At 45.4% G+C, this 19,826-nt stretch overlaps 1 protein-coding gene across 1 annotated transcript; it reads left to right on the forward strand.

Annotated features, from left to right (window-relative positions):
• Positions 1-1,793: 1,793 nt before the first annotated feature.
• LOC126952501 (protein NYNRIN-like) lies at positions 1,794-7,378 on the forward strand. The gene is made up of 2 exons (XM_050787166.1): positions 1,794-2,635; positions 6,325-7,378. The coding sequence occupies exons 1-2, from the start codon at positions 2,335-2,337 to the stop codon at positions 7,146-7,148; spliced, it is 1,125 nt and encodes a 374-aa protein (XP_050643123.1). The 5' UTR covers positions 1,794-2,334; the 3' UTR covers positions 7,149-7,378.
• Positions 7,379-19,826: the final 12,448 nt, after the last annotated feature.

A 19,826-nucleotide genomic window follows, 5' to 3' on the forward strand; every position in this document is an offset into this window, starting at 1 on the left:
CACTGGGGCCAGACCAATATCTTCTCTCACCTGGATTGTTGCAAAGGCTACTTATATTCATCGTGTTTCAGTTTAGCTACATATAGCTGGAAAAAAAACCCAAATTTAAAAACCAGTGGCTTAAACAGAAAAGAACTTTATTTCTCTCTCTCTCTCTCTCTGTCTTTTTTTTTTCTTTTTGAGACAGAGTCTCCCTTTGTTGCCCAGGCTGGAGTGCAGCGGTGTGATCTCAGCTCACCGCAACCTCCTTCTCCTGGGTTCAAGCAATTCTCGTGCCTCAGCCTCCCAAGTAGCTGGGATTACAAGCGTGTACTACCAAGTCTGACTAATTTTTGTATTTTTAGTAGAGACGGGGTTTCATCAAGTTGGCCAGGCTGGTCTCAAACTCCTGACCTCAAATAATCCACCCCCCTCGGCCTCCTAAAGTGCTGGGATTACAGGCATGAGCCACCGTGCCCGGGCCATTTCTCTCTCATATAAAACGAGTCCAGAAATAGGCAGTCCAGATTAGGTGTGGTATTTCTATGCTATCCTCAGGGACCCACCTGAGCGTTCTGTTCCACCATCCTCAGCACGTGGCTTCCATTTTAAAGGCCATCTTATGCAATGTAATCAGCATTTCGAAAAGGTATGAAATATTCATACCTCTTTGATATGTTCATTGCAGCATTGTGCACAATAGCCAAGATATGGAATTGAAAGGACATAAAGATAGATGTGTACCCGCCCCCCACCCGCTACACCCTTGTTCTGCTCTCTAATCTTTGCACATACCAGAGATTTCGTAAGTTCTGTGAGTACCTGGTTTTCTGCACGTACCAGAGATTTTGTTTTGCACATACCAGAGATTTTGTAAGTTCTGAGGCAAGGTCACAAGACGTGTTTAAGTAAGATAAACTCTTGCTGCCATAAACCTGCTCTCCCGCCTCAAAGTTTGAACCAAAATATCAGAAATGGCAGGAACCAATCATAGTTAGCCAAATCGCCTTGTTCAAACACTAGCCAATCACATATCTGATTTGTATAATAACTCTATGCCCACTTTTCTTAGACTATATAACATTGTTCGGAGCTGAGTGGGGGAGCTCTCCTGCCCGTCTCGTTTCACGAGCGAGGGAGAGTTCCAGGTTCGAACCTGTAATAAAGATCCTTGCTGCTTAGCTTTGACTCTGGACTCTGGTGGTCTTCTTCGGGGAATAAACGGTCTGGGCATAACAAATGGGGGCTCGTCCGGGATTTCCCCCAAGCCCACCAGACCCCCAAGTCAACGGATCTTAATCTGTAGGTAAGCCGGCTTTGTCACTGTCTCTGTCTTTGTCTCTGTCTGTCTCCCTGAAATTTCGCGAAATCCGTAATCTGTAATCTGTATTGGTCTGTTCTGTAAGTGGCACGGTCTTGGCGGACGCACTAGAAGACAGCCACTCGGGACTGGTGGGAGACGTTCCCCAGTGCCCATCTGGGGGCCTCCATCCTTGGTTGCCCCGTCTGACTCAGGTCGGAAGTCCGACACGCGCTCGCGAATGCTCATTGTTATTACTGTCTGTCCGTTATTGTTAAGTGTTAAGTGTAAGCCCAAAACGAAACATAAAACCTTTTCTTCCCCTTCCAGGACCGGACCTGTCGGATACTCCCCTCTGCTTCACACTCATTTTCGTCCCCCCTTCTCTTTGTAGGAGCAGTCCAAAGATGGGCAACAACCAGAGCACGCCGCTCTCACTCCTTGTTACCAATTTTAAGGATGTGAAGGCTCGGGGGCGTAACTTAAGCATAGAACTAAAGAAGGGAAAGCTAGTTACTTTCTGCCATTCGGAGTGGCCCTCTTTCGGCGTAGGGTGGCCCTCCGAAGGAACTTTCTGTCTCTCTATTATTACTAAGGTAAAAACTAAGATTTTCCTGCCAGGGCAGTCAGGACATCCTGATCAAATTCCTTATATTCTAGTGTGGCAGGATCTTGTGGAAAACCCACCACCCTGGATAACTCCATTCATCCCTGAGCCCTGCAAAGTCCTAGTAACGCGACCTACAAGACAAAAGACTCCCTCTGCTCCCTCGGCCCCTGTGCTGCCGGACAGCCAGGACCCCCTAACGTTAGAACCCACATTTCCCCCACCATATCCGCACCTTATCCCGCAGGACCCAGTCCCCCAGGGTGGTGCTTCCGTAGAGGGAAACCGAGAAGCGGAAGCAGCCGAGAGTGAAAGTAACCTGGGGGGGCCAGCCAGCCGAACACGAGGCCGCGTACAGCGGGACCAAGCTTCCCGACTCCCTGACTCCACTGTAGCCCTGCCTCTCAGAGAAATAGGATCGCTCGATGATACCGGGCTCTCCCGTCTCATGTATTGGCCTTTTTCCACCAGTGATTTATACAATTGGAAGTCCCAAAATGCTCAGTTCTCAGATAATCCCAAAGATCTAACCTCGTTGTTAGACAGTGTCATGTTTACTCACCAGCCGACCTGGGATGACTGTCAACAGCTCTTCCGAATCCTGTTCACAACGGAGGAGCGGGAAAGAATCCAAGTTGAGGCCAGAAAACTGGTTCCAGGAGATGACGGCCAGCCAACTGCAAATCCTGACCTCATTAATGCGGCTTTCCCTTTGACCCGGCCCAGATGGGACTACAACACGGCAGAAGGTAGGGGACGACTGCTCATTTATCGCCAGACTCTAATGGCGGGTCTCCGGGCTGCAGCTCGCAAGCCCACCAATTTGGCTAAAGTATATTCTGTGTTACAAGGTAAGACAGAAAGCCCCGCTGTGTATTTAGAGAGATTAATGGAAGCCTTCAGACAGTTTACCCCTATGGACCCGGAAGCACCGGAAAATCAGGCAGCGGTAGTAATGTCCTTTGTAAACCAGGCAACACCAGATATTAAAAGAAAACTCCAGAAATTAGAAGGTTTAGAGGGAAAGCAGATTCAGGACCTCCTTCAGATGGCCCAGCAAGTTTATAATAATAGGGATACTCCAGAAGAAAAACAGTTCAAGGCAACCAAAGAAATGACCAAAGTCTTAGTAGCAGCTTTCCCCCAGGCAGGAAATGGCCAAAACAGAAAGCAGAAAAAGCAAGGCCCTAGGCAAGGATTAGAAAAAGATCAGTGTGCTTATTGCAAGGAACGTGGCCACTGGATTAAGGACTGCCCAAAGAAACGGAGACCAGCTAACCCTACCTCCGTACTCGTTACCCAGGACTCTGACTAGGGAGGACGGGGTTCGGACCCCCTCCCCGAACCCAGGGTAACTTTGCAAGTGGAGGGGTCCCCAGTTCGCTTCTTGGTCGATACTGGGGCGGAACGCTCAGTCCTAACCAAACCAATTGGAAAAATGTCTAAGAAAACATCCTGGGTGCACAGGGCCACAGGCATCAAAAAATACCCCTGGACAACCCAGAGGACTGTAGACTTAGGAACGGGAAAAGTCTCCCATTCCTTCCTAGTCATCCCAGAGAGCCCCTGCCCTCTACTAGGGAGGGACTTGCTGACAAAGATGGGGGCCCAAATCCACTTTGAGCCAGAAGAGCCCAAGATAACTGATTCCCAAAACAGGCCAATATCTATCCTGACTGTCACCTTAGAAGATGAGTACCGACTCCATCAAGAGCAAAAGCCCCCCGATCAGGGAATTGACTCTTGGCTCCAGCGTTTCCCTGAAGCGTGGGCAGAAACTGGGGGCTTGGGTCTAGCTAAACATCGACCTGCCATATTTGTGGAAGTTAAGCCAGGGACGGACCCAGTTCGGGTTCGGCAATATCCTATGCCCCTGGAGGCAAGAGAATGAATTACGCCCCATATCCGCCGACTCCTAGACCAGGGAGTCCTACGGGCTTGCCACTCATCCTGGAATACTCCACTGTTACCTGTTCGTAAACCCAACAGAACGGACTACAGGCCAGTACAGGATTTAAGAGAAGTTAATAAAAGGGTCATGGACATACATCCCACTGTGCCCAATCCATACACCCTTCTGAGTGCCTTACATCCCAAAAAACAGTGGTATACCGTTCTTGATCTAAAAGACGCTTTCTTCAGCCTTCCTCTGGCTCCCAAAAGTCAAGAACTCTTTGCATTTCAATGGACGGATCCTGAGAGGGGCATCAACGGTCAGCTAACATGGACCAGACTGCCACAAGGGTTCAAGAACTCGCCAACCCTGTTCGATGAAGCCCTTCATGAAGATCTGGGTGAGTACCGGTGGCAACACCCTGAAATAACTCTTTTGCAATATGTTGATGATCTCTTAATAGCGGCCAGGTCCCCGGAAACTTGTGTTCAAGGGACTGAGGACCTCCTGAAGACTCTGGGGGAGCTAGGCTACCGAGCCTCAGCAACAAAGGCTCAGATCTGCAAGTCGGAGGTAACTTATCTGGGGTACCTATTAAAAGGGGGGCAACGCTGGCTAACCAAAGCCCGAAAGGAAACAGTCCTACTCATCCCTAGACCCCAGTCAACACGGCAAGTGAGAGAATTCCTGGGGTCGGCAGGGTTCTGTAGGTTATGGATACCCGGATTTGCTGAGTTAGCCAAGCCCCTATACCAGGCAACAAAGGAACGGCAGCCCTTCAATTGGACGGAAGAGGCTGAGCTGGCCTTTCAGCAAATCAAAACTGCCTTGTTATCAGCCCCGCGCTGGGGCTCCCTGATGTCTCCAAGCCCTTCCACTTATACGTGGATGAAAGTAAGGGTGTTGCAAAAGCCGTGTTAACACAGTACCTAGGCCCCTGGCAGAGGCCAGTTGCCTATTTGTCAAAAAAATTAGATTCAGTGGCTGCTGGCTGGCCACCCTGCCTCCGGATAATCGCGGCGACCGCCCTAATGGTCCGAGACGCTGATAAACTTATCATGGGGCAAGAGTTGCGCGTTATAACCCCGCATGCCATTGAAGGCGTCCTCCGGCAGCCGCCGGACCGATGGATGAGTAACGCCCGGCTCACCCACTATCAAGGACTGCTGTTAAACCCCCTCAGAATAACTTTTCTGCCCCCAACCTCTTTAAACCCTGCTTCACTGCTGCCAAATCCAGACTTGGATGCCCCGTCCCATGAGTGCACTGAGATACTGGCTCAGGTGCATGGGGTGCGGGAGGACCTGCAAGATCGTCCGCTCCCCGACACAGAACTCACCTGGTTCACTGATGGCAGCAGCTATGTCCACCAAGGCCAGCGGTATGCAGGAGCGGCTGTAACGTCAGAGACTGAGGTAATCTGGGCGGAACCCTTGCCTCCAGGGACATTGGCCCAAAGAGCCAAACTGATAGCCCTTACACAGGCCCTCACCCTAGGGGCAGAGAAAAAACTAACAGTATACACGGATAGCCGCTATGCTTTCGCTACTGCGCACATACATGGGGCCATCTACAGAGAAAGGGGACTATTAACAGCCGAAGGCAAAGAAATAAAAAACAAGCAAGAGATCCTAGCTCTATTAACTGCTTTGTGGAAACCAAAGAAATTGGCTATCGTACATTGCCCTGGGCATCAGAAACCAACTACGCCAATTGCTCGAGGCAACTTCTTTTTTTTTTTTTTTTTTTTTTTTTTTTTTTTTTTTTTTTTTTGAGACGGAGTCTCGCTCTGTCGCCCAGGCTGGAGTGCAGTGGCGCGATCTCGGCTCACTGCAAGCTCCGCCTCCCGGGTTCACGCCATTCTCCTGCCTCAGCCTCCCGAGTAGCTGGGACTACAGGCGCCCACAACCACGCCCGGCTAATTTTTTGTATTTTTAGTAGAGACGGGGTTTCACCGTGGTCTCGATCTCCTGACCTTGTGATCCGCCCGCCTCGGCCTCCCAAAGTGCTGGGATTACAGGCGTGAGCCACCGCGCCCGGCACGAGGCAACTTCTTAGCCGACCAAACCGCAAGGAGCATAGCAAAAGCTCCCAGTCAGCTCCTCGCGCTCCAGCTCCCCAGTCCTGGCCCGCGAAATTTGCCATGTTTTCCCGACTATACCGAACAGGATCGCGAATGGATGAACACGCTTCCCCTAAAACAGGTTAAAAATGGGTGGTGGACTGATATAAATGACCAAACCATCCTACCAGAAAAATTAGGACGGCAGGTGTTGGAACACATCCACCGGACAACCCACCTGGGTGCCCGGCGAATGATGGACTTAATCAGGCACGCCAAGTTTAGAATCAGGCGCATAGCTGAACTGGCCAGCGATGTCACAACAAATTGCAAAGCCTGCCAACTAAACAACGCTTGCCCCCAAACCCAGACCACCGCAGGAATTAGGTGTAGAGGAACTAGGCCTGGTATCTATTGGGAAATAGACTTTACTGAGATAAAGCCTGGAAAATATGGGTATCAGTACTTACTTGTCTTTGTAGATACTTTTTCAGGATGGACAGAAGCGTTCCCAACTAAGAGAGAAACTGCTCAGGTTGTAGCAAAGAAAATTTTGGAAGAAATCCTCCCCAGGTATGGCTTTCCCGTCCAAATAGGGTCAGACAATGGACCAGCCTTCGTTGCTAAGGTAAGTCAGGATTTGGCTTCCATTCTGGGGGCAAATTGGAAATTACATTGTGCTTATAGGCCCCAAAGCTCAGGACAGGTAGAAAGGATGAATCGGACTCTGAAGGAGACCTTAACTAAATTGACCATGGAGACTGGCACTAATTGGGTAGTACTTCTCCCCTACGCTCTGTTCCGGGCCCGAAATACCCCTTACAGACTAGGCCTCACACCATATGAAATCATGTATGGCAGACCCCCACCCCTGGTCCCCAGTCTAAAAGATGACTTACTCAAACCTGAAACTGAAAATGTCTCTGAGCTCCTGTTCTCCTTACAAGCCTTACAGAAAATTCACCAGGAAATTTGGCCCAGACTACGAGAACTGTACGAGGCAGGACCTCCGCCGACGCCTCATCCGTTCCAGCCGGGAGACTGGGTCCTAGTCAAGCGCCACCGGCAAGAAACTCTTCAACCCAGGTGGAAAGGACCACTGCAAGTACTCCTGACTACTCCCACCGCTCTCAAAGTAGAAGGCATCGCTTCGTGGATCCACTACACACACGTCAAACCAGTGGACCCAACATCCGACCTTCTCGAGCCATCTGGAGCACCGGTTACATGGACTGTAGACAAAGCTAAGAACAATCCCTTAAAGCTAACCCTGCGCCGTCATCCCCATAGCCGTAACCATGTCTAGCTTACCTATGCTTTTATGCCTTATGCATCTGACTCTCCTCACTGCTGCGTCGTCTAATCCCTATGTCTGGAGGTTCTGGCTCTATGAGAACAAAACTCACCCCGGGGAAACCCCCCAAGCGGGTAAACTGCTAGCTAGCGCAGACTGCCCCCCCTCAGGGTGTAATACTATAGTTTACCTCAATTTCACTAGGTTCCAGATTGCCCAACCAGCAATACCCATGATCTGTTTTGAATATGGTCAAACTGAATATAATTGTAAAAATTATTGGTGGCACCAGAGTGCAGGTTGCCCATATAGCTACTGTAAGATGCACTCTGTCCGATACTGGAGAGAATGACAAGGGTGGTATTTTTACAAAACTGAGTCTCCCGTCACTTACACTTGGATAATTAGAGACCCATGGGACTCTCGGTGGACAACCCCACAACATGGGGGAGTATATTACTCATCAACTAGTACCTGGCCCAGTAGCCATTTATATCTGTGGAGAAGTCTAGTCCAGATTCAACCCTTAATCCACACACAAATCCACAGGCAAGAAACCAAGCTATCACAAGACTTGCAGCCCTTCTCCTGGCTAACTCTATTACGGGAAGGGCTAGCATTTGCCAACCTCACTGGTTTAGGCGACCTGTCCTCTTGCTTTATGTGTGCAACCCTAGGAAGACCACCATTAACGGCTGTTCCTCTATCCTCCCCTCCCACAAACTATACAGGTTTTAACTCATCGATAGTCACGATACCCGATGTGGCCCTGTACCGTGACCCATACCAAGAGAAATACCCCTATTGTTATTCGGCATTTAGCAACAGCCTCTGTAACCAATCGGCTACATACCCTAATAGTCCCATATATGCTCCCCCTGGTGTGTTCTTCTGGTGTAATATGACTCTGTTAAAAACTCTGTCCAAAAGCATCTCTGATGGACAGTTGTGTATCCCTGTTACCCTAGTTCCCCGACTGACACTGCTAACCCCGGCAGAGTTCATAGGCTGGGCAGGGACCGCCCCAACTAAAACTGCGCGACATAGACGAGCAGTTTTTCTACCACTAATTGCCGGAATATCCTTAACCACCTCTGTCGTCGCAGCGGGGTTAGCAGGAGGGGCCCTACAACACTCCATGATAGAAAACGACAAGCTGTTACAACAATTCTCTGTTGCTATGGAAGACTCCGCCTATTCCCTAGCCTCCCTTCAGCGGCAGCTCACCTCCCTAGCACAGGTCACCCTTCAAAACCGCAGAGCCTTAGACTTACTCACGGCTGAGAAAGGAGGTACCTGTATGTTCCTCAAAGAAGAATGCTGTTTCTATATAAATGAGTCAGGGTTAGTTGAGGAAAGAGTCCAACGCCTACACGAACTAAGCTTAGAAATGAAAAAGCAACAATTCACTACAGCCGCTAACAATTGGTGGAGCTCTTCAATGTTTTCCCTTCTGGCACCCCTTTTAGGCCCCCTAATGTCTTTACTACTTCTATTCACTATAGGCCCCTGTGTGGTAAATAAAATTTTACAATTTGTCAGAGAAAGGTTTGATACCATCCAACTAATGGTCCTCCGTAGCCATCACCAGCCTCTCCTGCACCCAGAAAGTGAGGCTATATTATAAGACTCTGGAAATCCAAGATTGGACATCCAGTTGCTTATGAGAAGGGGGAAATGAAAGGACATAAAGATAGATGTGTACCCGCCCCCCACCCGCTACACCCTTGTTCTGCTCTCTAATCTTTGCACATACCAGAGATTTCGTAAGTTCTGTGAGTACCTGGTTTTCTGCACGTACCAGAGATTTTGTTTTGCACATACCAGAGATTTTGTAAGTTCTGAGGCAAGGTCACAAGACGTGTTTAAGTAAGATAAACTCTTGCTGCCATAAACCTGCTCTCCCGCCTCAAAGTTTGAACCAAAATATCAGAAATGGCAGGAACCAATCATAGTTAGCCAAATCGCCTTGTTCAAACACTAGCCAATCATATATCTGATTTGTATAATAACTCTATGCCCACTTTTCTTAGACTATATAACATTGTTCGGAGCTGAGTGGGGGAGCTCTCCTGCCCGTCTCGTTTCACGAGCGAGGGAGAGTTCCAGGTTCGAACCTGTAATAAAGATCCTTGCTGCTTAGCTTTGACTCTGGACTCTGGTGGTCTTCTTCGGGGAATAAACGGTCTGGGCATAACAGAATCAACTGAAGTGTCCATCAATGGATGAATGGATAATACTATCCAGCCTCAAGAAGGAAATCCTGTCATTTGCAATAACATAGGTTAATCTGGAGGATATTATGTTAAAGGAAATAAGCCAGACCCAGAAAGACAAATACTACATGATCTCTCTTATAGGTGAAATCTAAAAAAGTCCATCTCATTGAAGCAGAGAGTAGAATTATAGTTAACAGGGTTTAAGGAGGGAAGGATAGGGATTGAGGAGATGTTGGTCAAAGGATACAAAATTTCAGCTAGGCAGCAGGAATAAATTCAAGAGTTCTATAAGGACTACAGTTAATAACATTGTATGAAAAGTGCTAAGAGAATAGATTTTGAGTGTTCTTACAACAAATAAATGATAAGAATGCAGAAGGGGAGAAAAACAAAACAAAACATAAAGGGCTCCTTATGGTTGCAGATGGCTGCTAGGGTTCCAGCCATTATGTCTATGTTCCAGGTTGGCAGCAGAAGGAAGCAAAAGAGCAAAGAACTCCTCCCAATTGAGTAGGCTGTTTTTAAGCGGTGCTCCTAAGTGTGCTATGAATCTACTTTCTTATAGGTCATTGGCCAGAAATTAATCACAGGACTCTGTCTAATTGTAAGGGACAGGGGACGGAGTACTAGGAAATCTAGAGTTTAGCTGGTTGCATTGCTGCCAAATAAGAATCAGGGTTCTTTTTTTTTTTTTAAGATGGAATCTTGCTCTGTCACCCAGGCTGGAGTGCAGTGGCACGATCTCCGCTCACTGCAAGCTCCGCCTCCTGAGTTCACGCCATTCTCCTGCCTCAGCCTCCCGAGTAGCTGGGACTACAGGCGCCCACCACCGCGCCTGGCTAATTTTTTGTATTTTTTAGTAGAGACGGGGTTTCACGGTGTTAGCCAGGATGGTCTTGATCTCCTGACCTCGTGATCTGCCCACCTCGGCCTCCCAAAGTGCTGGGATTACAGGCGTGAGCGACCACACCTGGCAAGAATCAGGTTTCTGTTGCTAAAGAAAGAAAGGGCAGATGGCTACTATGTGGCAATCAGCAATTTCTGTTGTTCCTCCTGACTGGTCTGCCTGCTCCCAGCCTTTCACCCCATATTCCATTCTCCTCAGAGCAGCCTAAATAGCCATTGGTGCTCAAAACTTACCAGTGGCTTCCAATGCACTCAGAGTAAAAGGCAGCATCCTAGAGTAGCCTCTAAGGTCCTACTCAATCTGGCTCCATTGTTTCTCTGACCTCATCTCTTATCACTTTTCCTGCTCACCCATGCGTATCATCATTTGTCAGACAAGACAAACTTGCTCCTCTTTTAGGACCTTTGCATTCACGGTTCCCTCTGCCTAGAAAGTTCTTTTCCCACACCTCTGCATGACTTGACTTTTGACTTCCTTCCAGTTTTGCTCAATGTTGCCTTATCAAAGGAGTCTTCTGGGACTACTCTGTATGTAATGCACGTATGCACCTACATTCCTTATTCTCTTGACCTCTTTAGCTTTCTCCATGGAATATACCATAATCTGAAATGTTAGTATTTTGTATGTGTTGTGTATTTCTGCCCTCTAGAAAACAAGCATCTTGAAGGCCATGATTTTGTCTCATTTGTTTATTGTTTTATCCCCAACACCTAGCATAGCGCTCATAGGTAGTGATCACTCAAGAAATATTTGTTGAATAAAAAGATTAGTTTTTTATAGGAAGGGTCTGATGTTTGGTGGGTCAAATCTCATTGATTCTGTGGTTGGCCAAGTGCGGATGAGACGTAGAGGTCATGGAAAGCAGGCCTTCATGCTGGGAGAACATTCAGATAATCATCAAAAGAATTGTTTCCAGTTGAAGATGTATTCACTGAAAGAAAGAGTGAATGAATGAATGAGGCCCTCACCACCTCTGTGACCCCTAATTAGCAATGCAGCTACTCCCTGTGATTATGAACGCCTCATGGAATCATAAAAGAGATGTGAGTCCATTGGCTTTGCCTGGTGTTGCCATTCCCCTTGGCAGAGAGGCTGTTGCTCTTTAGGACTGCTGTTCATTTCAGGGATTGGGGCCATCAGTCTCTTGGAGAACCAAGCTGTCTGAGCTTTGACCTTGGAAAAGAAAGACAGAAAGAAAGAAACTGGAGAGTTGCTCTGGTTTGTGGGGCAGAAATGAACTGAAAACCATCTGGGAAGGTAGACTTGCCTTTGCCTGAACAGTCTCTCAAAAGCATATCTGACCAGAGTATATGATCTAGAGGCATATTTGGATGGGAGGACTACAAAAACTGCACTTAGTAGCCGATAAGCTATTGCTTATATTTAAACTCCTATGCAATGACACAACTTTTGAGAACTCAGCTTTTAACTTATGCTTAACAACAACTGTATTTCAAATCAAAAGTGAACTGCACAGCTGGTCCCTGAGACTGGCCAGTGTGACACTGTTAGCCACCTAAAGGCTCTCTTGGAAACAGTCTCAGTAATGTCTCTATTTTTTATGAAGTATAATAGACCATTGGTGTAAGCAGAGGGAAAGGAAAAAAAAAGAAGTCAAATACTTACCAGTTGCTTTCATGTTATTCTCGGTTGCCTCTTACCCTGCCATGAGTAGAATCTATACTGTCGAATCTCTGACCTTAATTCCTCATTTCCAAGATCCTTGTCAATTTACAATGTTAAGCTAGCGCTCTTCTCATTTTAGAGGTCATTGTCTGGTGTTAATGCATAAAAACTGAAATCGATGTAGAAGTGATATCCTTTTTCCTTCCTTCCTAACAATGTCATTAGTCCTTGTTCAATGGGCACATTACGTATCTTCCTGTCCTCTTAGAAAAAAAATATTACTCAAGCTTTGCAAAGTACTTTAAAATAATTTTTTGAAGAACAGCCAAATACTAAACTGTGAAGATAAGAGTCAGCTCTCTAGTGAAGAATCTTAGTAGAGATTCTCAAGGTCATCTTAGTAGAAAATTTAAGAAAATACTACATCGTGAAGCATAATCTTTAAGCCCTAAAAATTACTAACCTTCTGACCTAGAGTCAATTACTTAATCTCTTTGTGCTTTCGTTTTCTCTTCTGTCAAGAATGGATTATAAAGCCCATACTCCTGGGTTCACAGGGCTCTGCTGTGGTTCAGGAGTGTGCTTACCTGGCTGGGAAACTACATCACCAGCTAGCTGCTTTTCTCTATGGTACTTGCTGTGAAGTGGTCCAAGACGTTATTCCACCCAGAGAAATTGGACTGCGGAATGATGGTACTGCAAACTCTTATGTAAAGAGCAGGCTGCTCATGGTGGCTCATGCCTGGAATCTCAGCACTGTGGGAGGTGGAGGTGGGTGGATCACCTGAGGTCAGGAGTTTGAGATCAGCCTGGCCAACATGGTGAAATCCTGTGTCTACTAAAAATACAAAAATTAGCTGGGCGTGATGGCGGGCACCTGTAATCCCAGCTACTTGGGAGGCTGAGGCAGAAGAATAGCTTGAACCCAGGAGGTGAAGGTTGCAGTGAACCAAGATCGTACCGCTGCAGTCCAGCCTGGGTGACAGAGTGAGACTGTGTCTAAATAAAAAAATAAATAAAAGAGCAGGCAATTTGAAGCATGGGAGAAGCATGGGTCTTGATCCAGAACTTATATGGGGACAAATGTGATTTGGGGCAAGTAGCCTGAGTAGACTCTGAGCCTCATTGTCATTATCTGGGAGATACAGTAAAGCACATAGCATCCTGTGATGGGATTAAATATAATTTAAGTGTGGGTACGTGTAAGTCAGAATACATGTAAGTCCGATTATTTTTAAAGATAAGAAAACTAGAATCTAAATAAATTACATAATCTGCACAAATTTGCATTATTTGTGACTGACATCACCAGAACTCAAATACAGATCTTGCAAGTCCGTCTCTAAACCTTTTTTTTTTTTTTTTTTTTTTGAGATGGAGTCTCACTTTGTCACTCAGGCTGGAGTGCAGTGGCATGATCTTGGCTCACTGCAACCTCCATCTCCCAGGTTCAAGTGATTCTCCTGCCTCAGCTTCCTTAGTAGCTGGGATTACAGGCACCTGCCACCTTGCCCGGCAATTTTTGTTTGTTTGTTTTTGTTTTTTTGTATTTTTAGTAGAGACAGGGTTTCGCCATGTTGGCCAGACTGGTCTCAAATTCCTGACCTCAGTGATCCACCCACCTCAGCCTCCCAAAGTGTTGAGATTACAGATATGAGGTACCGTGCCTGGTCTCTAATACTTTTTCCACAATAAAGTGGATTTTATTTGGGCCACTGACCCCCTGTGAGTATCCAACAAACTTATGACCCTACTTCCTAGAGAAATGAATGTATCTTCTGCATATAATTTCAGCATATCCGTGGACCCCTAGGAGGTCCATGGACTTAGATTAAGAACCTGAGCACTACAAGCTGTGGTCTCTCCTGAATCTGCCTGAGTGCATTTACTAAAGGAGAATATAATTTTGTGTCCTTATATAGAAGAGAAAAGCAGGTTTTATGGTACTAAGGCAGTTTGGAAAAAGTCTTTAAAAGATGTTGGAAATATAGAATTTTTCTTCACGCTGTCATGTTCTTTAGAATACTCCTGGGATGCTAAAGAGGTTCCAGAATTGGAGCTGTATTCAGACATTGATTCAGCAGATCCTTACTGAGGGCCCAACATGTGCCTGGCCCTGGATTGCAGTAGGGCCCAAGACAAGCCCTGCTCCCATGAAATTCACATCCACTGTGAGGGGATACGGACAGCGAATAAACACATATATTTTGCTAGGTAGTGTTACCTGTTATTGAGAGAATAAGACAGGGTGATGCGACTAAGAGTGGTGGGTTGAAAGGGCGAGTCTACCGCAGACTGCGTGGACAGAGACAACTTCTCTAAGGAGTTGACCTTTGCAGTGTGACCTAAAGGATGAGAAGGAGCTTCCTGGGGAAGATCTGGGGTACAAGCATTTCATGCAGAGAAAACATCCATTTCAGGTCTTTCTGCCTCATATCTTCCCTAAAATGGAAATAGACTTGGTATGTGCCACTGTGATGGGAGTGGGTCATTGAGAAAGCAGGTGACATGAGATGAGGCTGGAGAGGTGGATGGTGCCAGTCCCTGTAGGGCTTTGTAGACCAGGGTAGAGAGTTTGAGTTTTATTCAAGGTGAGATGGGAAAGGGCTCAATGATCAACATGAACCGATTTATGTTTTTAATTCATCACTTAGGGCGCTGTGTAAGGTTGGCTTGTTGGCAGTGAAAGTGGCAGCAGGAAGATGAGTCATCCAGTAAAATGGTGAGGCTGGCTGGGCTCAGGCTGGTAATGGGGAAGACAGAAAAAAGTTAACAAACTCAGGATATGTTTCTTTGGAGGTTTAGGGTATAAACTTGTCAATGAACTGGATGAGGGGAAGTGAGAGAAGAACTAAGCTAAGAATGATACCTAAGGTTTTTGTCTGAGCACCTGGAATGATGCTGAAACTATTTCTCTGTTTCTTGAAATGCAGAAAACTGAAGCAGGAGCAGGCTTGGGAGAGGGGCATGGGTAGCCCAAGCAACCAAGAGTTATGATCAGCTATGTTAATTATGCGACTGGATATATGAATTTGGAGCTCCAGGGAAAGGTCATGGCTAAAGACATAAATTCAGAAATTATTTCTATCAATGTGGTATATAAAATCACATAAATTAAATAAAATTACCTAGAGAAGCATGTAGATGGAAGGAATAAAAGATGGCACAGGACGAAGCCTTCAGGAAGTCCAACATGCAGAGTTCAAACAGAATAAGTTCACCCAGCAAAAGAGATTGAGTGAGTAGGCAGAGGGGCCGGAGGAAAACCAGGAGAGTGTGGTGGTGTCACTGAAGCCAAAAGAACAAAAGTATTCTATGAAGGAGAGAATGATCCTCTGTAACAAATGCTTGTAAGATGTGGCAGAGACTCCTGCTTGTTCTCTGTACCCATTTTCTCCATTTTTCTTTTAGTAATAGAAACCACTGAGCTCTAGCTGGACACAAAGCCGCTTACATGGAGACCACATTCCCCAGTCTCTTTTGCAGCTAGATGTGGCCATGAGGCTGAGCTTGAGTCAGCGGAGTGTGAGAAAAAGAAGCTTATGCAATGTGCTATACTTGGCCTTACAGTATTAGGTGTGCATGCCCCCTTTCTCTTTTCCTGGTTTTCCATAGGCTGGAATGTGGACATGGAAGGGGCTCAGCTTCCGTCATGCACATGAGGACAGTACTCCAAGGAATATCAGAGAAACTGGTGAAAGGAACCTAGGAACCTGAATGCTCTTAAGAAGCGAGTCATCTGTCTGCTGTGGATTGCCTACTGCCATTTGGACTCCCTTGTGAAAAAAATAAAGTAAATTCGCTCTACAATCACTGTATTTGGGGTCTCTATTTTAACCTCATAGCCCACACCATAAATAATTCACATAACAAGAAAGATGACAGATACTTTGGGAGGCCAAGGGGAGCAGATCACCTGAGGTCAGGAGTTGGAGACCAGCCTGGCCAATATGGCAAAATCCCGTCTCTACTAAAAATATAAAAATTACCCAGGCATGGTGGCGCATGCCCGCAGTCCGAGCTAGTTGTGAGGCTGAGGCAGGAGAATCGCTTGAACCCAGCAGGCGGAGGTTGCAGTGAGCCAAGATCGCACCATTGCACTCTGGCCTGGGGGACAGAGCAAGACTCTGTCTCAGAAAAAAAAAAAAAAAGAAAGAAAGAAAAAAGAAGAAAGAAAGATGACAGAGGAAACATCCTGGAGCTGATTGGTGAGTTTGACAATTTCAGAAGTATGACTGGGATAGGAGTAGGCTGAAGAGCTAATCCATTCATTCACTCTTTCACTCATTCCACATATTTGTTGAGTTTTCACTCTGTGTCATGCACCGTCCTAGGCCGTGAGATATAGCAGAAAACAACAGAGATAATGCCCTTGTTCACAAGGCACATGTGTTCTAGTGGAGGAGACAAAAAGTAAACACATAAACAGATAACACATAAACAGGTCAATGTGAAGGCCAGGTAGTGACCTGTGCTAAGAAGGAAATAAAGCTGAGAGCATGGAAAGGAAGTGCTACTTTAGAAACAGTGCTCAGGGGAGGAATTTCAGAGAAGGATACTTTTGAGATAAATTGAATAAATAGAAATTAAAGGGAAAGCTATATGGAAATCCTGAGGAAGAGTACACCAGGCAGAGAGAGCAGAAATTGCAGAGTCCCCGAGGCAGGAATTCACTTGCTTAAGGAATAGAAATAAATCAGATGTGCTATAGAGCACAGCACTTGAGGTGATCAAAGTGCATGAGGAAGATTAAATTGGAGAGAAAAAAAGATGCCAGATCATCAGAGTCTTTGAAAACTAGGAAAAGAGGTTTCAATTTTTTGTAGATGTGATGGGAAGCCATTGAAGTCATCATAGGGGGTTTAACCAGATTTTGCATTTTAAAATACTGATCCTGCTGCTATTTAAAGAACTGAATGTGAGGGTAAGGGTGAAATCAGTTGGTTGATTCAAGTTATCTAGGCCAGAGATGATGGTGGTTTGGGCTTCGATAACAGCTGTGAAGGTAGTGAGAAGTAGTCTGATTTGGGAGAGGATGTGTGTACGTGTGTGTGTATTGGAGATGGCTATAGAATGGCTACAGAAACGTCTTTTGAGGTGATCTACTATGTAGGGGTACAGAGAAATGGGCAGCAGCTGGGAAACTTATAGGGATTTAGGAAGTCTCTCTCTCTCTCTCTCACTCTTTGTCTCTCTCTCTCTGTCTCTGTCTCCTTTTTCCCCCTCTCTCCTTTAAAGACAGGAAATACCAGATTTAATGTGGTAATTGGGATGATCCAGTAGAAAGGGATGCGTTTGTGATGCCAGAAAGACAGGTGAAATTTACAGGAAAAGTATGAAGCCAGAATTAAGTAGAGGGTTTAGTCTTTAATCCAAGCAAAGACACTTCATTCATCAAAGAAGGCAAGATGTACCGGAAAATTTATTGGTGAGAAAAGAAAGTTTCATGTGGTGGCATCCATTGTATCAATGAAATGTGCAGCAACTGAGAGTGAAGATTTGGGCAAGAAGAGAGGTAGGAGATTTGAATAAAGAGAACCCACAGTGGCATGATTATTTCAGAGTGAGAGACATACAACAAAAGTGCATAGGATTGCTGAACAGTTTGAGCTCATTTAAACTTGGTCGTTCTGAATTTCAAGTGAGTCAAATCAGCACCAGTGTTGTGTTTTCTGGTGGCTCAGTTTGGTGACTTGTGTGTATGTGCTAAGTAGGTATTTAGTTGTGCTTAGACATGGCTGAAGTTTTACTAGGGAAATGGAGAACATGCCAACAGTGTTAGGGATGCTTGCAAAACAGCAGTGTGATGTTGGTCCCTGATATGGTTTGGCTGTGTCCCCACCCAAATCTCATCTTGAATTGCATCTTCCACAAGTCCCACATGTTGTGGGAGGGACCCAGTGGGAGGTAATTGAATCATGGGGGATGGTCTTTCCTATGCTATTCTTATGATAGTGGATAAGTCTCATGCAATCTGATGGTTTTATAAGGGGGAGTTTCTCTGTACAAGCTCTCTCTTTGCCTGCTGCCATCTATGTAAGATGTGACTTGCTCCTCCTTCCCTTCTGCCATTATTGTGAGGTCTCCCCAGCCATGTGGAACTGTAAGTCCATTAAACCTCTTTCTTTTGTAAATTGCCTGGTCTCGGGTATGTCTTTATCAGCAGCGTGAAAACGAACTCCTACAGTCCCTGAAATCTAAACTGAATAAGAAAAGAAATAAGGAAATAGGGGAACAATAATCTAGATTTTATAGGCTTGAAAGTAGTACAATTGAGGGGAAGCCCTATTAAAGATGAGAAGACAAAATTGTGAATACAGAATTAGGTATGAGACAATATTGACTTAGAATGACAAAATTAATTGTAATAAATTATGAATTTATAATGTTGATATATATCCACATAACAAATCCAGAAAATGTACATGATATTTTTATTAACTGCTTGAAATGCTTTTATTATATATTTTTCTTATATAATATACATATAAAAGATTATATAAGGTGGTCAAAGAGTGTACAACCAACCCATTATTATACTATTATATTATGTGTTGGTTGTACACCCTTTGATCCACCCCTTCACATGACAACAATTTTGTAATAATGTTTTAAATTCTGGAAATAGATAATTCAGTCCTTCCTCTAGCATGGGGAATGGAAATGGAAAAAATGTTTAACTCTAGATATCTGGGATGCAAAAATCATGTGGTTTCAATTTCACACACACATGTGCTTTTTTTTTTTTTTTTTTTTTTGAGATGGAGTTTTGCCCTTGTTGTGCAGGCTGGAGTACAATGGTGTTATCTCGGCTCACTGCAACCTCCACCTCACGGGTCCAAGTGATTCTCCTGCCTCAGCCTCTTGGTAGTTGAGATTACAGGCACCTCCTGCCATGCCCAGCTAATTTTTTTTTTCTTTTTAGTAGAGATGTGGTTTCACCATGTTGGCCAGGCTGGTCTCGACCTCCTAGCTTTTTGTAGCGTAGCTATAGGTTTCTGCTGTCCTACTGTAGGAATTTTGATCAATTCTATTTTACATGATTACCATTATAAAAGAAAAAAATCCGCAGGGTGATTTTATGTACATTACATCCTTGAGAATATTTGTTTTACAAAGGCTTCGCTGAAGAAATTGCACATGATTGGCTTCCCTACATTTTTAACCTTGTTTCTTCTCCACTACCTGTTGCTGGCAGAGGCTTGTTGCTAGCAAAGGCCACGTGGCACAAGGTCTTGTGAGCCTTAAGTCTGCCAGCCGTGCAACTTTGTATCACTATATGAGAGAAGTGGAGCCAGTGTGCAAGCAGCAGGAGGAATCCTGCAGCCATTACAACTCTGGCGATTACATGACTCTACTCACAGGTGTTGTGAACCCTATATCCCCACTAAGCCTAATATAAATGCATTCCCAACTAAACTTTCCCTTAGTGGCATCCCTACAATACCCACAGCCCCTCCAACACCACCTTCCTGCAGGGGAGGTGTGATAGGAGGGATGGCAGAGTGGGAAGGGACGTCACTCTTCATCATCACTGTTAAATATCTAAGAGCATCTATTGAAGTGTCTCAGTCTATGTCCTTTGCCCATTTTTTCTCTTTAAGTAGGATTGTCTTTCCTCTTTTGATTTTTAATCGTTACGAATTTTAAAACATTTGCTTGGTCTGCATCAAGACATGTAGAATGGTCTAAAAGTCACTCTGAGAATGTACTTGCCACAAAAAAATATCTGACCAGGTGAATACAGTTCATCCTTGAACAACACAGGTTTGAACTCTGCAGATTTTATATGCAGATTTTCTTCCACCTCTGCCACCCCTTGAGAGAGCAAGATCAACCCCTCTTCTTCCTCCTCCTCTTCAGCCTACTCAACATGAAGATGATAAGGATGAAGACCTTTATGAAGATCCGCTTCCACTTAATGAACAGTAAACAGAT

This window comes from Macaca thibetana, chromosome 4 (genome assembly GCF_024542745.1).
Source record: "Macaca thibetana thibetana isolate TM-01 chromosome 4, ASM2454274v1, whole genome shotgun sequence".
In the NCBI taxonomy this organism is placed as follows: domain Eukaryota; kingdom Metazoa; phylum Chordata; class Mammalia; order Primates; family Cercopithecidae; genus Macaca; species Macaca thibetana.